This window comes from Hyperoodon ampullatus (assembly GCF_949752795.1).
Source record: "Hyperoodon ampullatus genome assembly, chromosome: 2".
In the NCBI taxonomy this organism is placed as follows: Eukaryota; Metazoa; Chordata; class Mammalia; order Artiodactyla; family Ziphiidae; genus Hyperoodon; species Hyperoodon ampullatus.
This window is the reverse complement of record NC_136915.1, coordinates 104,715,856-104,733,774: the sequence shown is the minus strand read 5'-3', so window position 1 is coordinate 104,733,774 and position 17,919 is coordinate 104,715,856. Positions and strand designations below refer to the sequence as shown.

The following is a 17,919-nucleotide window of genomic DNA, read 5'->3' as shown; positions in this document are numbered from 1 at the left end:
GCACATTACCCAGCATACTCCAAGTCTGGGGGAGACTGCTTCATCTCTCCTCCACATATTTCCTTCCATGGGAAGAGATCCCCACCAATGTAACCCTTCTAGTCTCTCTTCTCCCCTCTTTCACTCTTCCCCAGAGGAAGAGAAATTAACTTACCCAATTAGGGAGTTTATTAGGAGAAGCTGGGTATAAATAGCTCAGCTCCTCATTTTTCCTTTTCTCTCTAGCTAACCAGAAGTATACATTCTACTCTTCTCCTCTAAGCCAACAGTTTTCAGGGGTAGAATCTGCCCTTGTGGGAGGAAGCCTGCCTCAGTCTTGGGCTGCCTGTCACTGGGGAAGTCTGGGCTGCAGCCCACTTCCCTGCAGACAAAGCTTAATCCTTTATTATCAGATTTATCAGGAATAAATGTGATTTTAGTCTTCCAGTTGCCTCACTTTGTCTTGCTCTTTAATTGGTTCAGAACTCAGCTGGAAAGAGGGTGTTTATTGGACTCCTTTGAACTCAAACAACAGGTGCTCAAAAATATTTGCTGAATAATTATATTTTTAACTGACATATAGTAGCAACTGTAAATACAGATGTGGAATTTAGGACAGAATTTGGGCTAAAGAGGTGGATTTGGAAAATGATCAGCTTAATGGAAGTAATGTTTATTAGGCTTGAGTGGGGTTACTGTTATTGTCTTGACAGCTAATACTTACTGAATGCTTACTGTGGTGCCAGGTTCTGTTCTAAGTGCTTTACATGTATTAACTCATTAATCCTCACAAGAATCCTATGAAGTTGATTATTATTATTTTGGCCCTATTTTATAGATGAAGAAACTGTAGCACATAGAGTAACTTGCCTAAACTTGCCTGAAGTCACACAGCTAGGGTAAGTATCAGAGCTGAAATGAGCTAAATGACATTGGACTGTCTAGGGAGAAAACAGAGTAAAGAGCAATTTAATTTCACTTCTGCCTTTCTCTACTTCAAAATGAGAACAATACTTTCTCATTACTCTGTAGTGGTGTGATGAAAGCAAATGACACAGAACCTGTAAAGGTCACTGCCTAGAGGGAAAAAAATGTGTCTGACACCAAGGACTGGCCATGGCTGTTGGTTTAGCCTATTCTTTATTTGGTAACCAATAGCAATGTGTTTACTGGAATCGTTTTTCATTTGGCTGAGTGCTCACTGGAGTGGACGAGAGAATGGAACCTCTTTGCAGAAAGGGAAAGCTCTGCTTTTAAGCTAGTTACAGAAAGGTAGAGAATGGGGTACAAAATTGCCCTCAAATTAGGGCACAAGTTATATTAGGAACAACCTGTTCTGTTTTTTTGGGGTATTTTTCTTTGCTAACCATCCATGTGAAGGAGACATCCAGCTTTTCCTCTATGACCCTGAACTTTTTTCTCTCCCTTTACAGACTCTGAGATTAAAAGGCAAAGTCATCTCCAGCTGCTGAACTCAAAAGCTTCCCTGTGTGTCTCTTCTGTTGCCATCGCCTGGGTACTCCTGCCTCTCTGCCCTTACCTGATGCTAAAATAATGCACCTTGGCTACATAGAAACATGCAGAGTCACTGGTACGACAGGTGAGATGAATCACGAATGGTGTGGGGGAGCCACTGTGTGTGTTTGTGTCCCTAACAGGAATCAAGCAGCTCCCAGCACCAGCCTCAGAGAGAAACATTTAATAACGTCAGGGCAGTAGGCACTATTTCCACTGCTATTGTGAAAGGTAAGCATTTGTTAACAAAGAGTAGAGACCTCATTGACAGACTTACAGGAAAAACAACTCTATGCAATTCAAATATTTGTGTAAATTCAAACACCTTTTCATTTATTGAGTCATCCTTGAAGGCAAACACATCTTACTGAAGAGAAAGAGATATTTGGCCCTGACTCATTACTCTGGATTTCACAATGAAACATCATGACATAAGCATAATCGCTCACATAAGTGACCTCCTCCCAGCCCCCCTCAACAAAGCCCCTGTTGACTGGAGACTTGACAAAGCACTCACCAACTAGCCCTCCTGCTAAGACTTCCCACTCTCACCTCAGTCCTCTGGCTCTAATTACTGGTAGGACATCTCTTTCTGAATATTCTTCTGCATGTGGAATTTGTATACAACTGAGCTTGTGAAGTTACAGTCAACACTACCACATTACTCAGTGGCACTGCCACCATGCACCAGGCTCACAACCTTAGAGCTATTTTTGTCCCCCTCTGTCCTTCAGGTCAATTTGTTACCAAGCTCTACAGTATTTGCCCATGTTGTCTTTCAGATTGACCTTAATCATCTCATGCCCCGACTAGTTCTAAAACCTTGTACTTGCTCCTTCCTCTGTTTCAGGTGATAGGAAACAAGGTGCCAGAATAAAATTTTTCAAATGCTATTTTCATCACAGCAGTCCTTTACTCTGCAACCTAAAGTGACTCTCCGGGGACTCGTATATCAAAGTTAAAGTCCTCAGCTATGCAGTCACAGCTCTCTAAGTTTCTCTCCCTAAGGTTCCTCTGTCTCTCAGCTACCTACTACTGCTCTCTGGCCTTGCTCCCTCTCTCTCTGCCCCTTCCTGGAAATCTCCTCTACTCTATGCTAATTCAGATCCACACACTTCCTTCACCCATTTCCTGCTGGTCCTTTTATCTCACATCCCCTTGGTGAGCATGTATAATTTATAATATCTTACACTCTCTAAGGCACATATATTCCTTGCCTAGATTGTTAAGTCCTCAAGGGTAGACAAAAATCTGTTGATCTGCTTTGCTTTTTTGAGTGTGGTAAAAAAAATTTTACATTTATTTTAAAAAATAGTGATTGAGATGACCTAGAGGGGTGGGATAGGGAGGATGGGAGGGAGGCTCAAGAGGGAGGGGATATGGGGACATGTGTATGTATATGGCTGATTCGTTTTGTTGTGCAACAGAAACTAACATGGTATTGTGAAGCAATTATACTCCAATAAAGATGTATTTTAAAAAGTGGTTGAAATACAAATATAAAGTTGTATACTTAGATATAAGGTAGTACATGGATATAATAAAAATTGTAAAGGTGGTATGCAAACAACGAAATCAGAGGAAACCCTTTCTTATGGGGCTGTTATGGGATCAGGTCAGATCATGTTTCCTGAGGTAAGCTTGTGTCGCTATAAACTTCCCTCTTAGAACTGCTTTTGCTGTGTCCCGTAGATTTTTGGATTGTTTTCATTTTCATTTGTCTCTAGGTATTTCTTTTTTATTTTCTTTGATTTCTTCATTGACCCATTGGTTGTTTAGCAGCATATTGTTTAGCCTCCACATTTCAGTTTTTTTTTGGCAGTCTTTTTTTCTTGTAGTTGACTTCTTTTGTTTCATAGCACTGTGATTGGAAAAGATGCTTTATATGATTTCAATTTTTAAAAATTTACCAAGGCTTGTTTTGTTGCCTAGCATGTGATCTATCCTGGAGAATGTTCTATGTGCATTTGAAAAGAATGTGTATTCTTCTTTTGAATGAAATGTGATACATATATATATATATGGATAGATAGATATAGATATAGACATTAAGTCCATCTCATCTAATGTGTCATTCAAGGCCAGTGTTTCCTTACTGATTTTTTGTCTGGACGATCTGTCCATTGATGTAAGTGAGGTGTTAAATCCCTTACTATTATTGTTACTGTTGATTTCTCCCTTTACGTCCATTAACATTTGCTTTATGTATTTAGGTGCTTCTATGGTGGATGCATATATATTCACAATTGTTAGATCTTCATCTTGGATTGATCCCTCGATCATTATGCAGTGTCCTTCTTTGTCTCTTATAGCAGTCTTTATTTTAAAGCTTATTTTGTCTAATATAAGTTTTGCCACCCCAGCTTTCTTTTGATTTCAATTTGCATGGAATAACTTTTTCCATCCCCTCACTTTCAGTCTGTGTGTCTTTAGATCTGAAGTGAGTCTCTTGTAGGCAGCATGTATACAGGTCTTGTTCTTTTATCCATTCAGCCACTCTATGTCTATTGACTGGAGCATTTAGTCCATTTAAATTTAAAGTAATTATTGATATGTATGTGTTCTTGTTGCCATTTTGTTAATTGTTTGGGGTTTGTTTCTTTCTTGTTCCTTTCTTCTTTTGTTCTCTTCTCTTGTGATTTGATGACCATCTTCAGTGTTATGCTTGGATTCCTTTTACTTTTTTGTCTATCTAGCATAGGTTTTGGATTTGTGGTTACCATGAGGTTTTTATATAGCAATCTATCTATCTATCTATATATATATATATATCTACATGATTGTATTAAGTTGTTGATCTCTTAATTTCAAATGCATTTTCACAACCCTGCATTTGTACTCTCCTTCCCTCATGATTACTGTTTTGATATCATATTTTACATCTATTTGTTTTGTGTATCCCTTAACTGCTTACTGAGGATATAGATGATTTTTACTACTTTTGTCTTTCACTAGCTTTGTGCATGATATGATTTCCTACACTTATGTTTGCCTTTACCTATGAGCTTTTTCTTTTCATAATTTTCATGTTTCCAGTTTTGGCCTTTTCTTTCTAACTTAAAGAAGTTCCTTTAACATTTCTTGTAAAGCTGGTTTGGTGGTGCTGAACTCTTAACTCTTGCTTTCCTGTAAAGCTTTTGATCTCTCCATCAAATCTGAGCAAGAGCCTTGCTGGCTGGAGTATTCTTGGTTTTATGTTTTTCCCTTTCATCACTTTAAATATATTGTGCCACTCCCTTCCGAACTGCAGAGTTTCTGCTGAAAAGTCAGCTGATAGCCTTATAGGAGTTCCCTTGTATGTTATTTGTTGCTTTTCCCTTGCTGCCTTTAATATTCTCTCTTTATCTTCAGTTTTTGCCATTTTAATTACAATGTGTCTTGGTGTATTCCTCTTTGGGTTAATCCTGGATGGGACTCTCTGCACTTTCTGGACTTGGATGTCTATTTCCTTTCCCAGGGTAGTGAAGTTTTCAGATATTATGTCTTCAGATATGTTTTCAGTTCCTTTCTCTCTCTCTTTGCCTTCTGGGACCCCTATAATGTGAATATTAGTACACCTGATGTTGTCCCAGAGGTCTCTAACTGTCCTGTTGATTCCTTCTAGTATATTTTCCATTTCAGTTATTGTATTCTTCATCTCTGTTTGGTTGTTCTATCAATATATATTTTCTTTTTTTTTTTCTTTTTTTTTTGCTGTACATGGGCCTCTCACTGTTGTGGCCTCTCCTGTTGCGGAGCACAGGCTCCGGACGCACAGGCTCAGAGGCCATGGCTCACGGGCCTAGCAGCTCCGCGGCATGTGGGATCTTCCCAGACCGGGGCACGAACCCGTGTCCCCTGCATCGGCAGGCGGACTCTCAACCACTGAGCCACCAGGGAAGCCCTATCAATATATATTTTCTAACTCTTTGTTAAAAACTTTTAACTTCTCACTCTTTGGATCCATTCTTCTCCCTAGTTCTTTGATCATCTTTACAATCACTACCCTGAACTCCTTCTCAGGTAGGTTGCCTATCTCCACTTAGTTGTTCTTCTGGGGTTTTATCTTGTTCCTTCATCTGGAACAAGTTCCTCTGTCACCTCATTTTGCTACGTTGCTGTTTGTATTTTTATTTATCTGGTAGGTTGGTTACATTTTACGACCTTGGAGAAGTGATATTTTGTGGGAGACCTCCTATGCATCCCAACAGCACACTCCTCTCTCATCACTCAAGCTGTATGCCCTAGAGTTCTTCATATGAGGATTGTGTGGGTCCTCCTGTTGTCGCAGGCTGACTATGTGGGAGGTCTAGTAAGATTGGTTAGCCCTTGGTCCAACATTGACAGGCCCTGTCTCATGTGGAGGCTGCTGGCTGCAGAGGCAGCTGACTGCAGAACCCCACAGGGACCCAGGGATAGTGCTGGCTCATGAGTGGATGGAGTCAGGATCCAGAAAACTCTGGTAATATTGTCCACCGACTGATGGGTGAAACAAGGGTGTTAGTGCCGGTCTACTGGCAGGCAAAGCCATGTCCTGGAGTCCAACTGCAGGGTCCAGGGGTACCAGGGCTGGTCTTGGATTGCTGGGGTGGGGGGGAGTGGGTGCGGTTCCTGACACAGTTGGGTCTGGAGGTGTCTCAAAGTTTGTGTTGGCCTGCTAGTGGTTAGGGCTGGAGCCCAGCTGCTCCCTAGGGCAGGGTCTGGCCTGCTGGTGGCAGGCTAGGTCTGCAGGGTCTGGGATTGTGGTTTTCTTACAACTAGTGTCTGCCCCCTTGTGGATGAAGCTGGCCCAGAGGCTAGAATAGGCTTCCTGGAGGGCAGCATCAGGGTCCAGGGGATTCTGGGGCTGGTACCTGCCCACTGGTGGGTGGAGCTGGGTCCTGGGCCCTTTGGTGGGTAAGGCCATGTCCAGAGGCAGCTATGGGCTCAGGTGGTCTTTTTTTTATTTTTTTAATTAGTTTCTGCTTTATAACAAAGTGAATCAGTCATACATATACATCTGTTCCCACATCCCTTCCCTCATGCATCTCCCTCCCTCCCACCCTCCCCATCCCACCCCTCCAGGCGGGCACAAAGCACCGAGCTGATCTCCCTGTGCTCTGCGGCTGCTTCCCACTATCTATCTACCTTACGTTTGGTAGTGTATATATGTCCATGCCTCTCTCTCGCTTTGTCACAGCTTACCCTTCCCCCTCCCCATATCCTCAAGTCCATTCTCAAGTAGGTCTGTGTCTTTATTCCCGTTTTACCCCTAGGTTCTTCATGACATTATTTTTTTAATTCCATATATATGTGTTAGCATACGGTATTTATCTTTCTCTTTCTGACTTACTTCACTCTGTATGACAGACTCTAGGTCTATCCACCTCATTACAAATAGCTCAGTTTCGTTTCTTTTTATGGCTGAGTAATATTCCATTGTATATATGTGCCACATCTTCTTTATCCATTCATCCGATGATGGACACTTAGGTTGTTTCCAGCTCCGGGCTATTGTGAATAGAGCTGCAATGAACATTTTGGTACATGTCTCTTTTTGAATTATGGTTTTCTCAGGGTATATGCCTAGTAGTGGGATTGCTGGGTCATATGGTAGTTCTATTTTTAGTTTTTTAAGGAACCTCCATACTGTTCTCCATAGTGGCTGTACCAATTCACATTCCCACCAGCAGTGCAAGAGTGTTCCCTTTTCTCCACACCCTCTCCAGCATTTATTGTTTCTAGATTTCTTGATGATGGCCATTCTGACTGGTGTGAGATGATATCTCATTGTAGTTTTGATTTGCATTTCTCTAATGATTAATGATGTTGAGCATTCTTTCATGTGTTTGTTGGCAGTCTGTATATCTTCTTTGGAGAAATGCCTATTTAAGTCTTCTGCCCATTTTTGGATTGGGTTGTTTGTTTTTTTGCTGTTGAGCTGCATGAGCTGTTTATAAATTTTGGAGATTAATCCTTTGTCAGTTGCTTCATTTGCAAATATTTTCTCCCATTCTGAGGGTTGTCTTTTGGTCTTGTTTATGGTTTCCTTTGCTGTGCAAAAGCTTTGAAGTTTCATTAGGTCCCATTTGTTTATCTTTGTTTTTATTTCCATTTCTCTAGGAGGTGGGTCCAAAAGGATCTTGCTGTGATTTATGTCATAGAGTGTTCTACCTATGTTTTCCTCTAAGAGTTTGATAGTTTCTGGCCTTACATTTAGGTCTTTAATCCATTTTGAGCTTATTTTTGTGTATGGTGTTAGGGAATGATCTAATCTCATACTTTTACATGTCCCTGTCCAGTTTTCCCAGCACCACTTATGGAAGAGGCTGTCCTTTCTCCACTGTACATTCCTGCCTCCTTTATCAAAGATGAGTTGGCCATATGTGCGTGGGTTTACCTCTGGGCTTTCTATCCTGATCCACTGATCTTTCTGTTTTTATGCCAGTACCACACTGTCTTAATTACTGTAGCTTTGTAGTATAGTCTGAAGTCAGGCAGCCTGATTCCTCCAGCTCCATTTTTCGTTCTCAAGATTGCTTTGGCTATTCGGGGTCTTTTGTTTTTCCAAACAAATTTTGAAATTTTTTGTTCTAGTTCTGTGAAAAATGCCAGTGGTAGTTTGATAGGGATTGCATTGAATCTGTAGATTGCTTTGGGTAGTAGAGTCATTTTCACAATATTGATTCTTCCAATCCAGGAGCATGGTATATCTCTCCATCTATTTGTATCATCTTTAATTTCTTTCATCAGTGTCTTATAATTTTCTGCATACAGGTCTTTTGTCTCCTTAGGTAGGTTTATTCCTAGATATTTTATTCTTTTTGTTGCAATGGTAAATGGGACTGTTTTCTTGATTTCATTTTCAGATTTTTCATCATTAGTGTACAGGAATGCCAGAGATTTCTGTGCATTAATTTTGTATCCTGCTACTTTACCAAATTCATTGATTAGCTCTAGTAGTTTTTCGGTAGCATCTTTAGGATTCTCTATGTATAGTATCATGTCATCTGCAAACAGTGACAGCTTTGCTTCTTCTTTTCCAATTTGGATTCCTTTTATTTCCTTTTCTTCTCTGATTGCTGTGGCTAAAACTTCCAAAACTAGGTTGAATAAGAGTGGTGAGAGTGGGCAGCCTTGTCTTGTTCCTGATCTTAGTGGAAATGGTTTCAGTTTTTCACCATTGAGGACGATGTTGGCTGTGGGTTTGTCATATATGGCCTTTATTATGTTGAGGAAAGTTCCCTCTATGACTACTTTCTGCAGGGTTTTTATCATAAATGGGTGTTGAATTTTGTCGAAAGCTTTCTCTGCATCTATTGAGATGATCATATGGTTTTTCTCCTTCAACTTGTTAATATGGTGTATCACATTGATTGATTTGCGTATATTGAAGAATCCTTGCATTCCTGGAATAAACCCCACTTGATCATGGTGTATGATCCTTTTAATGTGCTGTTGGATTCTGTTTGCTAGTATTTTGTTGAGGATTTTTGCATGTATATTCATCAGTGATATTGGCCTGTAGTTTTCTTTCTTTGTGACATCCTTGCCTGGTTTTGGTATCAAGGTGATGGTGGCCTCGTAGAATGAGTTTGGGAGTGTTCCTTCCTCTGATATTGTTTGGAAGAGCTTGAGAAGGATGGGTGTTAGCTCTTCTCTAAATGTTTGATAGAATTCGCCTGTGAAGCCATCTGGTCCTGGGCTTTTGTTTGATGGAAGATTTTTAATCACAGTTTCAATTTCAGTGCTTGTGATTGGTCTATTCATATTTTCTATTTCTTCCTGAGTCAGTCTTGGTAGGTTGTGCATTTCTAAGAATTTGTCCATTTCTTCCAGGTTGTCCATTTTATTGGCATAGAGTTGCTTAATCTCTCATGATCTTTTGTATTTCTGCAGTGTCAGTTGTTACTTCTCCTTTTTCATTTCTAATTCTATTGATTTGAGTCTTCTCCCTTCTTTTCTTGATGAGTCTGGCTAATGGTTTGTCAATTTTGTTTATCTTCTCAAAGAACCAGCTTTTAGTTTGGTTGATCTTTGCTATCGTTTCCTTCATTTCTTTTTCATTTATTTCTGATCTGATCTTTATGATTTCTTTCCTTCTGCTAACTTTAGGGGTTTTTTGTTCTTCTTTCTCTAATTGCTTTAGGTGCAGGGTCAGGTTGTTTACTCGAAATGTTTCCTGTTTCTTAAGGTGGGATTGTATTGCTATAAACTTCCCCCTTAGAACTGCTTTTGCTGCGTCCCATAGGTTTTGGGTCGTCGTGTCTCCATTGTCATTTGTTTCTAGGTATTTTTTAATTTCCTCTTTGATTTCTTCAGTGATCACTTCGTTATTGAGTAGTGTATTGTTTAGCCTCCATGTGTTTGTATTTTTTACAAATCTTTTCCTGTAATTGATGTCTAGTCTCATAGCATTGTGGTTGGAAAAGATACTTGATACAATTTCAATTTTCTTAAATTTACCAAGGCTTGATTTGTGACCCAAGATATGATCTATCCTGGACAATGTTCCATGAGCACTTGAGAAAAATGTGTATTCTGTTGTTTTTGGATGGAATGTCCTATAAATATCAACTAAGTCCATCTTGTTTAATGTATCATTTAAGGCTTGTGTTTCCTTATTTATTTTCATTTTGGATGATCTGTCCATTGGTGAAAGTGGGGTGTTAAAGTCCCCTACTATGATTGTGTTACTGTCGATTTCCCCTTTTATGGCTGTTAGTATTTGCCTTATGTATTGAGGTGCTCCTATGTTGGGTGCATAAATATTTACAATTGTTATATCTTCTTCTTGGATCGATCCCTTTATCGTTATGTAGTGTCCTTCTTTGTCTCTTCTAATAGTCTTTATTTTAAAGTCTATTTTGTCTGATATGAGAATTGCTACTCCAGCTTTCTTTTGATTTCCATTTGCATGGAATATCTTTTTCCATCCCCTTACTTTCAATCTGTATGTGTCTCTAGGTCTGAAGTGGGTCTCTTGTAGACAGCATATATATGGGTCTTATTTTTGTATCCATTCAGCCACTCTGTGTCTTTTGGTGGGAGCATTTAGTCCATTTACATTTAAGGTACTTATTGATATGTATGTTTCTATTCCCATTTCCTTAATTGCTTTGGGTTCGTTATTGTAGGTATATTCCTTCTGTTGTGTTTCTTGCCTAGAGAAGTTCCTTCAGCATTTGTTGTAAAGCTGGTTTGGTGGTGCTGAACTCTCTCAGCTTTTGCTTGTCTGTAAAGCTTTTAATTTCTCCATCAAATCTGAATGAGATCCTTGCTGGGTAGAGTAATCTTGGTTGCAGGTTTCTCGCCTTCATCACTTTAATTATGTCCTGCCACTCCCTTCTGGCTTGTAGAGTTTCTGCTGAAAGTTCAGCTGTTAACCTGATGGGGATTCCCTTGTGTGTTATTTGTTGTTTTTCCCTTGCTGCTTTTAATATGATTTCTTTGTGTTTAATTTTTGACAGTTTGATTAATATGTGTCTTGGCGTATTTCTCCTTGGATTTATTCTGTATGGGACTCTCTGTGCCTCCTGGACTTGATTAACTATTTCCTTTCCCATATTAGGGAAGTTTTCAACTATAATCTCTTCAAATATTTTCTCAGTCCCTTTCTTTTTCTCTTCTTCTTCTGGAACCCCTATAATTCGAATGTTGCTGCGTTTAATGTTGTCCCAGAGGTCTCTGAGACTGTCCTCTATTCTTTTCATTCTTTTTTCTTTATTTTGCTCTGCATCAGTTATTTCCACTATTTTATCTTCCACCTCACTTATCCATTCTTCTCCCTCAGTTATTCTGCTATTGATCCCATCTAGAGTATTTTTCATTTCATTTATTGTGTTTTTAATCGATGCTTGATTCATCTTTAGTTCTTCTAGGTCCTTGTTAACTGTTTCTTGCATATTGTCTATTCTATTTCCAAGATTTTGGATCTTGGAAATAGAATCTTGGATCAGCTTTACTATCATTATTCTGAATTCTTTTTCAGGTAGACTGCCTATTACCTCTTCATTTGTTAGGTCTGGTAGGTTTTTATCTTGCTCCTTCACCTGCTGTGTGTTTTTCTGCTTTCTCATTTTGCTTATGTTACTGTGTTTGGGGTCTCCTTTTTGCAGGCTGCAGATTCGTAGTTCCCGTTGTTTTTGGTATCTGTCCCCCGTGGCTAAGGTTGTTTCAATAGGTTGTGTAGGCTTCCTGGTGGGGGGGACTAATGCCTGTGTTCTGGTGGTTGAGGCTCGATCTTGTCTTTCTGGTGGACAGGTCCACGTCTGCTGGTGTGTTTTGGGGTGCCTGTGGCCTTATTATGTTTTTAGGTAGCCTCTCTGCTAATGGGTGGGGTTGTGTTCCTGCCTTGCTAGTTGCTTGGCATAGGGTGACCTGCACTGTAGCTTGCTGGTTGTTGACTGAAGCTGGGTGCTGGTGTTGAGATGGAGATCCCTGGGAGATTTTCGCTGCTTGATATTATGTGGAGCTGGGAGGTCTCTTGTGGACCTGTGTCCTGAAGTTGGCTCTCCCACTTCAGAGGCACAGCACTGACTCCTGGCTTCAGCACCAAGAGCCTTTCATCCACCCGGCTCAGAATAACAGTGAGAAAAAGTAGAAAGAAAGAATTAGTAGAAGAAAGAAAGAGAGAGGGAAAGAAAGGAAGAAGGGAAGAAAGGAAGGAAGGAAGAAAGAAAGGAGGGAGGGAGGGAGGAAGGATGGAAAGAAAGGAAAGAAAGGAGGGAGGGAGGGAGGAATGAAAGCAAAAGGAAGAGTGAATGGAAGAAGGGAGGGAGGGAGGGAGGAAGGAAAGAAAGAAAGAAAGACAGGAGGGAGGGAGGGAGGAAGGAAAGAAAAAGAAAGTGGAAAGAAGAAGGGTGGGAGGGAGGGAGGGAGGGAGGGAGGAAAGAAAAAGAAAGAAGGAAAGGAGGAGCGGAGGGAGGGAGGGAGGAAGGGAAGGTAGGAAAAGAAAGAGCAGGTAAAGTAAAATAGAATAAAGTATGAAATATAGTAGCATTATTAAAATTAAAAAGTAATTATTGAAAAAAAACACGGACCGATAGAACCCTGGGACATATGGTGGAAGCAAAGCTATACAGAGAGAATCTTACACAGAAGATTACACATACACATTCACAAAAAGAGAGCAGGGGGAAAAATCAAAAATCTTGCTCTCCAAGTCCACCTCCTCGATTTGGGATAATTCATTGTAAAAAGAGGAAAAGGGCGAGAAGTCTGAAATCTTGCTAAGTCCACCTCCTTAATTTGGGATAATTCGTTGTAAAAAGAGGAAAAAGGGGGGAAAGTCTTAAATCTTGTCCTCAAAGTCCACTTCCTCAATTTGGGATGATTCGCTGTCCATTGATGCACTCCACAGACTCAGGGCACATCAAATGGACCGTGGAGCTTTAATCCGCTGCCTCCGAGGCTGCACAGAGAGATTTCCCTGTCTCTGCTCTCACAACTCCCGGGTCTCAGCCTTGGACCTGGCCCCGCCTCTGCGCGTAGGTCGCCGGAGGGCGTCCATTCTTCGCTCAGACAGGACGGGTTTAAAGGAGCCGCTGATTCGGGGGCTCTGGCTCACTCAGGCAGAGGGGAGGGAGGGGAATGCCCTCTCCTCGCGCACCAGGCAACAAAAGGGAAAAAAGTCTCTTGCCTCTCCGGTAGCTCCAGACCCTTTCCCCGGACTCCCTCTGGGCTAGCACTAACCCCTTCAGGCTCTCTTCCTGCCGCCAGCCCCAGTCCTCTCCCTGCGCTCCGACTGAAAGCCGATACCCGAGCCTCAGCTCCCAGCCCCGCCCGCCCCGGCGGCCGAGCAGACAAGCCTCTCGGGCTGGTGTGTGCCTGAGGGCACCGATCCTCTGTGTCAAAATCTCTCCGCTTTGCCCTCCGCACCCCTGTTGCTGTGCTCTCCTCCGCTACTCCGAAGCTTTCCCCCTCCGCCCCCTGCAGTCTCCGCCCATGAAGGGGCTTGTAGTGTGTAGAAACCTTCCCTCCTTCACGGCTCCCTCCCACTGGTGCAGGTCCCGTCCATATCCTATTGTCTCTGTTTATTCTTTTTTTTTCTTTTGACCTACCCAGGTATGTGGGGAGTTTCTTGCCTTTTGGGGGGTCTGAGGTCTTCTGTCAGCGTTCAGTAGGTGTTCTGTTGGAGTTATTCCACGTGTAGATGAATTTCTGATGTATCTGTGGGGAGGAAGGTGATCTCCGCGTCTTACTCTTCCGCCATCTTCCTCCGAGGGTCGGCTCAGGTGGTCTTAAGGCAGCCAGTCTGCTGATGCGTGGGGCTATGTCCCTGCCCAGTTAGCTGCTTGGCCTGAGGCATCCCAGCACTGGTGACTGTAGGCTGTTGGGTGGGGCCAGGTCTTGGTGCTGATGAGCTAGAAGAAGAGTTTCACAATGGCATTTGCCAGTACCAGTGTCCACATGGTAGGAGCTCCCCAAAATGGCTGCCATCAGTGCTTGTGTTCCTAAGGTGATATGCAGTTGCCTCCTGCCTCTCTGGGAGACATTCCAGGATCAGTAGGTATGTCTGACCCAGGCTCCTATCAGATTACTGCTTCTGCCCTGGGTTTCAGAGCATGTGAGATTTTGTGTGCACCCTTTAAGAGTGAACTCTCTCTTCCTCCCACCCTTTGGCTCTCCTAAAAGTAAGCCCCACTGGCTTTCAAAGCCAAATGTTCTGGGAGCTTGTCTTCCTGGTGCAGGACTCCTGGGCTGGGGAGCCTGATGCGGGGCTCAGATCTCTCACTCCTTTGGGAGAACCTCTGCAATGTAATTATCCTCCAGTTTGTGGGTCACCCACCTGGGAGTATGGGACTTGACTATATCGTTGAGTCTGCCTCTCTTACCTGTCTCATTGTAGTTCCTTCTTTATGTCTTTAGTTGTAGAAGATCTTTTCTGATAGGCTCCGGTCTTTTTCATCGATGGTTTTTCTGCAAATGGTTGTGATTTTGGTGTGCCTGTGAAAGGAGGTGAGTGAGCTCAGGGTCTTTCTACTCCACCATCTTGGCTGGAGATCTCTTGATCTGCTTTTCATTCTTTCTCCTGTTCTCCAAACACTATGGTGAAGTGCACAAAACAGATTCTTTGTAAGGAAATCTGCCAGTTTCCATCATTTCCGACCTCCATGGTTGTCACTGGAGGGAGATTTCCCTGAGGAAACTATCCTTTGAGTATCTCATTAGTAGAAGGAGCCCTTTCTTCTTTCCTTGATTCCCACAAGGAACTGAGTTTTTAATATACTGCGACTAGATAATCTGACCTTTAAATTATAGTTTATTCATCTTTATCTTGTATTCCCTTAGAGCAGTAAAATTTGCAGTCTTTTTTTAAAAATAAACCAAGACATACATGTTCACATGCAGTACACAAAGGGTTATATACTGTTACATGGTTAGCTGCAGCTCCATCTCTTTCTCTCTAGAATTATAGAGGGATAACTTTAAATCAATTTTTAAAAAATAAATGAAGAGATCATTACTTGAGATACATATTATATCTGATCATAACACTTTAGGTCACACACATTGCCTGGTTGAGAACTCAGATAGAAGCCACCTTTCCACTTCTATCTAAGAGCCTGCCCATAGTTCTTCTCTCAGTTCCTGTTTGCTCTGAGGATGATCCCTTTCCTTAAGGGAAGATTCAAGGCATCTCCTTTCCCCTAGCAACCCATGATACCATGTGGCCTCAATAGAATATCATCAAAATACAGAAAAACAAGCCCATTTCTGAACAAGAAATACACTCATACAGTGGAAGGGAGACTTTCAGTTCTTGATAAATGTTTGTTGAATGGCTGTAATGGTATCCTATTGCTGTTATTTTCAGAATTCCAGGAATCTGCAGAACTATTTCACCACAAGATATGACCTAGTTTTATAGTTCTGGGGAGAAATGAATTTATGTCTAGAACTCGGGAGTGAACAAATAACATCAAGAAGAAGAAGCCAAAAGCAACCCACAGAAGACTTCAATGTGAACAAGATAAATTTATCTTCAAAGACATATATTAAAAGTTGGGAAACAATTCATCTGAACTAGAGAAGTGTATTAGACTCTGAAGTAAAGTGAATGTGGAGACAAGTATATCCTCATATCTCAGGGACCTCCCCATCCCCATCCAGGGAGTGAGAGAATGGGATATTGCATCTCATTTGTCTCAGAATCTTTAGCTATATTGCTGTAATGTTGCTCTAAGGAAGTTTCTAGAAAGTTTTGATTGCAATATATCCACATTTTATAATCCATAAATTAAACTGTGGTGGATTCAGTAAGAAACTGCTAATCAGCTGCCACTTCACAATTCAGAGGTAGCTGTATTTTAGTGATGGGTCAAATGATTCAGTTTTCATTTACAATGCAAAAGTGCCCTGGCATCTCCTCCCACCTGACACATGCTTAAGATATGTGGAAAATCATCATAATTTTAACATAAAAAATATAGTTGGGCAACACTGATTTTCTAAACTATGTGAACACCTGATTTTTAAAACAAACTAATGCTATTTTACTTCTCAGATGATGTTCATCCTTGAATGGTCCAGGAAAAGACCTCTTATCTTGACTGTGTGTGATATGCCATCACAAGGTTTGAGGCTTCTACTTTATATCCTACCATCACAAGGTTTGAGGCTTCTACTTTATATCCTGCATGGACAGTGACCACCTCAGCTTTCACCAGCATCTAGAGCGGTGGGACACAACCAGGTGATTTTGCACCACCTCAGGGGACACTTGGAAATTCTGGAGACAATTTAGTTGTCACAACTGGCATCTAGTAGATAGAACCCAGGGATGCTGCTCAACATCCTACAACATACAGGCCATCCACCCACAACAAAGAATTATCCAGCCCAAAATGTCAATTGTGCTGAGATTAAGAAACCCTGATGTAGAGTAGAAAAGGTTCTAGAAGACAGGGGAGCAAACAAAACTGTTTGCTTCCTAAAATTAGGCATTAGTTTCTCTCTCTTTGGCTGCTGCCTCGGCACAGAGAGTCAGAACTCAGTTTCAGGCAACCAGGAATTCCTGATGGATTATCTTCAGCTGGTTGAGCTTCTACGTTCCTTTCCTTTCTTTCTACTCTACAAATCAAGTCCTGTGAGAGAGCTGCCTGAGTTCCATCACAAGTTCTCTCAGTCTGAATTTAGATCTCAGCACTCTACCTAGTCAAAATTCAAATTAAGGCAGCAAAAACATGTAACTTCCTTGAAACAGAGATTTCTGAAAGCAGGGGCAATGAACCTTTGAAATGAGGCCCTGAGGAATGAAACTTTGATGGAAAAGAATGTTTTCTTTCCAGGCCCCTTCCCACACTTTTTGCATGTTGACCACTGCCTCCCTGGCACTTTGGACCTACTGTGCCTGTATTACATTTTGTTATAGAAAACTTGATTTTAGAGCTCTGACCATTTAAGAGAATGATTAAATATACATTTCCTATTCTGTTGTCTGCCTAGTTTGTCAAAGAACGTGAGTATAAGGGAAAATAGATAAAAAGCCATACATCAGGTTCTAAAGATTAGTACATAGCACATAACAGGCCTTCAATAAATGTTTGTTCAATGAATGGATGAATGAATGGATAAATGAATGAGAGGGAATGATAGGAGCCTGTGAGTATGGGCAAGGTGGCTGGGTCTAGTTTCTTAAGGAAACTACATTAGGCTTTACCAGCCTGCCAAGTCTCCATCTGGGAAAACAAGTGGTGACAGTAGACTTGAGGCAGATGAATGTGGGAGAATACACACGGGTGGACAAACCCATTGCTCTAGTATCAAAACAATCTGATCCTTACTAGTCAGGAATTATCAAATTCTCAAAATCTTAGAGGTGGAAGGACCTGAAAATCCTCTTTCCTAGTCCTTTCACTTTTCAGATGAAGACCCAGAGGCCCAGGGTGAAGTGTGGGTAACTGGCTATCCTCAGGCTATATAACTTGCTCAAAATCACACTGGTAGTTGGTGGAGGAATAAAAAGTCTAAAGATAATTTAATTGCTAAAGAGCAAATTCCCAGGGGACTTCTGAAATAACTCTGCTGCATTCCCAGCTTGTTCCCAAACGGCCTTTTGCAAGAAGAGAATAATGCTGAACCAAACTGAGAAAGTAAACTGTGAAAGCATAGCGACTCCCAACCCAGGTTAATTCTTTGGCCTCGTCCATGACCACACAGTGATATGTGCAGAGGCATTAGACACCAGATGCACCATATTAACTGAAGTACAAAAACGAGAATATGATGTACACCACAAACATCTAGGGAAGCTCAAATCCAGACGCCAAAAGCTAAAACATTTCACAAGTATTAACAATTTAAGGGAACAAGTCAAACTTCAAGGAGAAGTACTGGCTACCAGCTATATCCAGATTTGTTGGAAGTGTACAGTGACCGCAATCTGTGCATTGTCAATGGGGGATGGGACGTGCAGGGGGTCATTACTGCATAATAAGGCTTCTGCCTGATGGCATCTGTGAT

At 41.4% G+C, this 17,919-nt stretch overlaps 1 protein-coding gene across 2 annotated transcripts in view; it reads left to right on the top strand.

The window, feature by feature from the left end:
* Positions 1–1,534, top strand: part of VTCN1 (V-set domain containing T cell activation inhibitor 1) — a gene marked incomplete at both ends in the record, with an annotated part of 57,831 nt that extends 56,297 nt beyond the window's left edge. For both annotated transcript variants that reach the window (XM_079697541.1, XM_079697540.1), the window contains one exon: positions 1,413–1,534. In XM_079697541.1, coding sequence (XP_079553667.1) covers positions 1,413–1,534 — 122 coding nt within the window. The remainder of the gene's footprint in view (positions 1–1,412) is intronic.
* Positions 1,535–17,919: the final 16,385 nt, after the last annotated feature.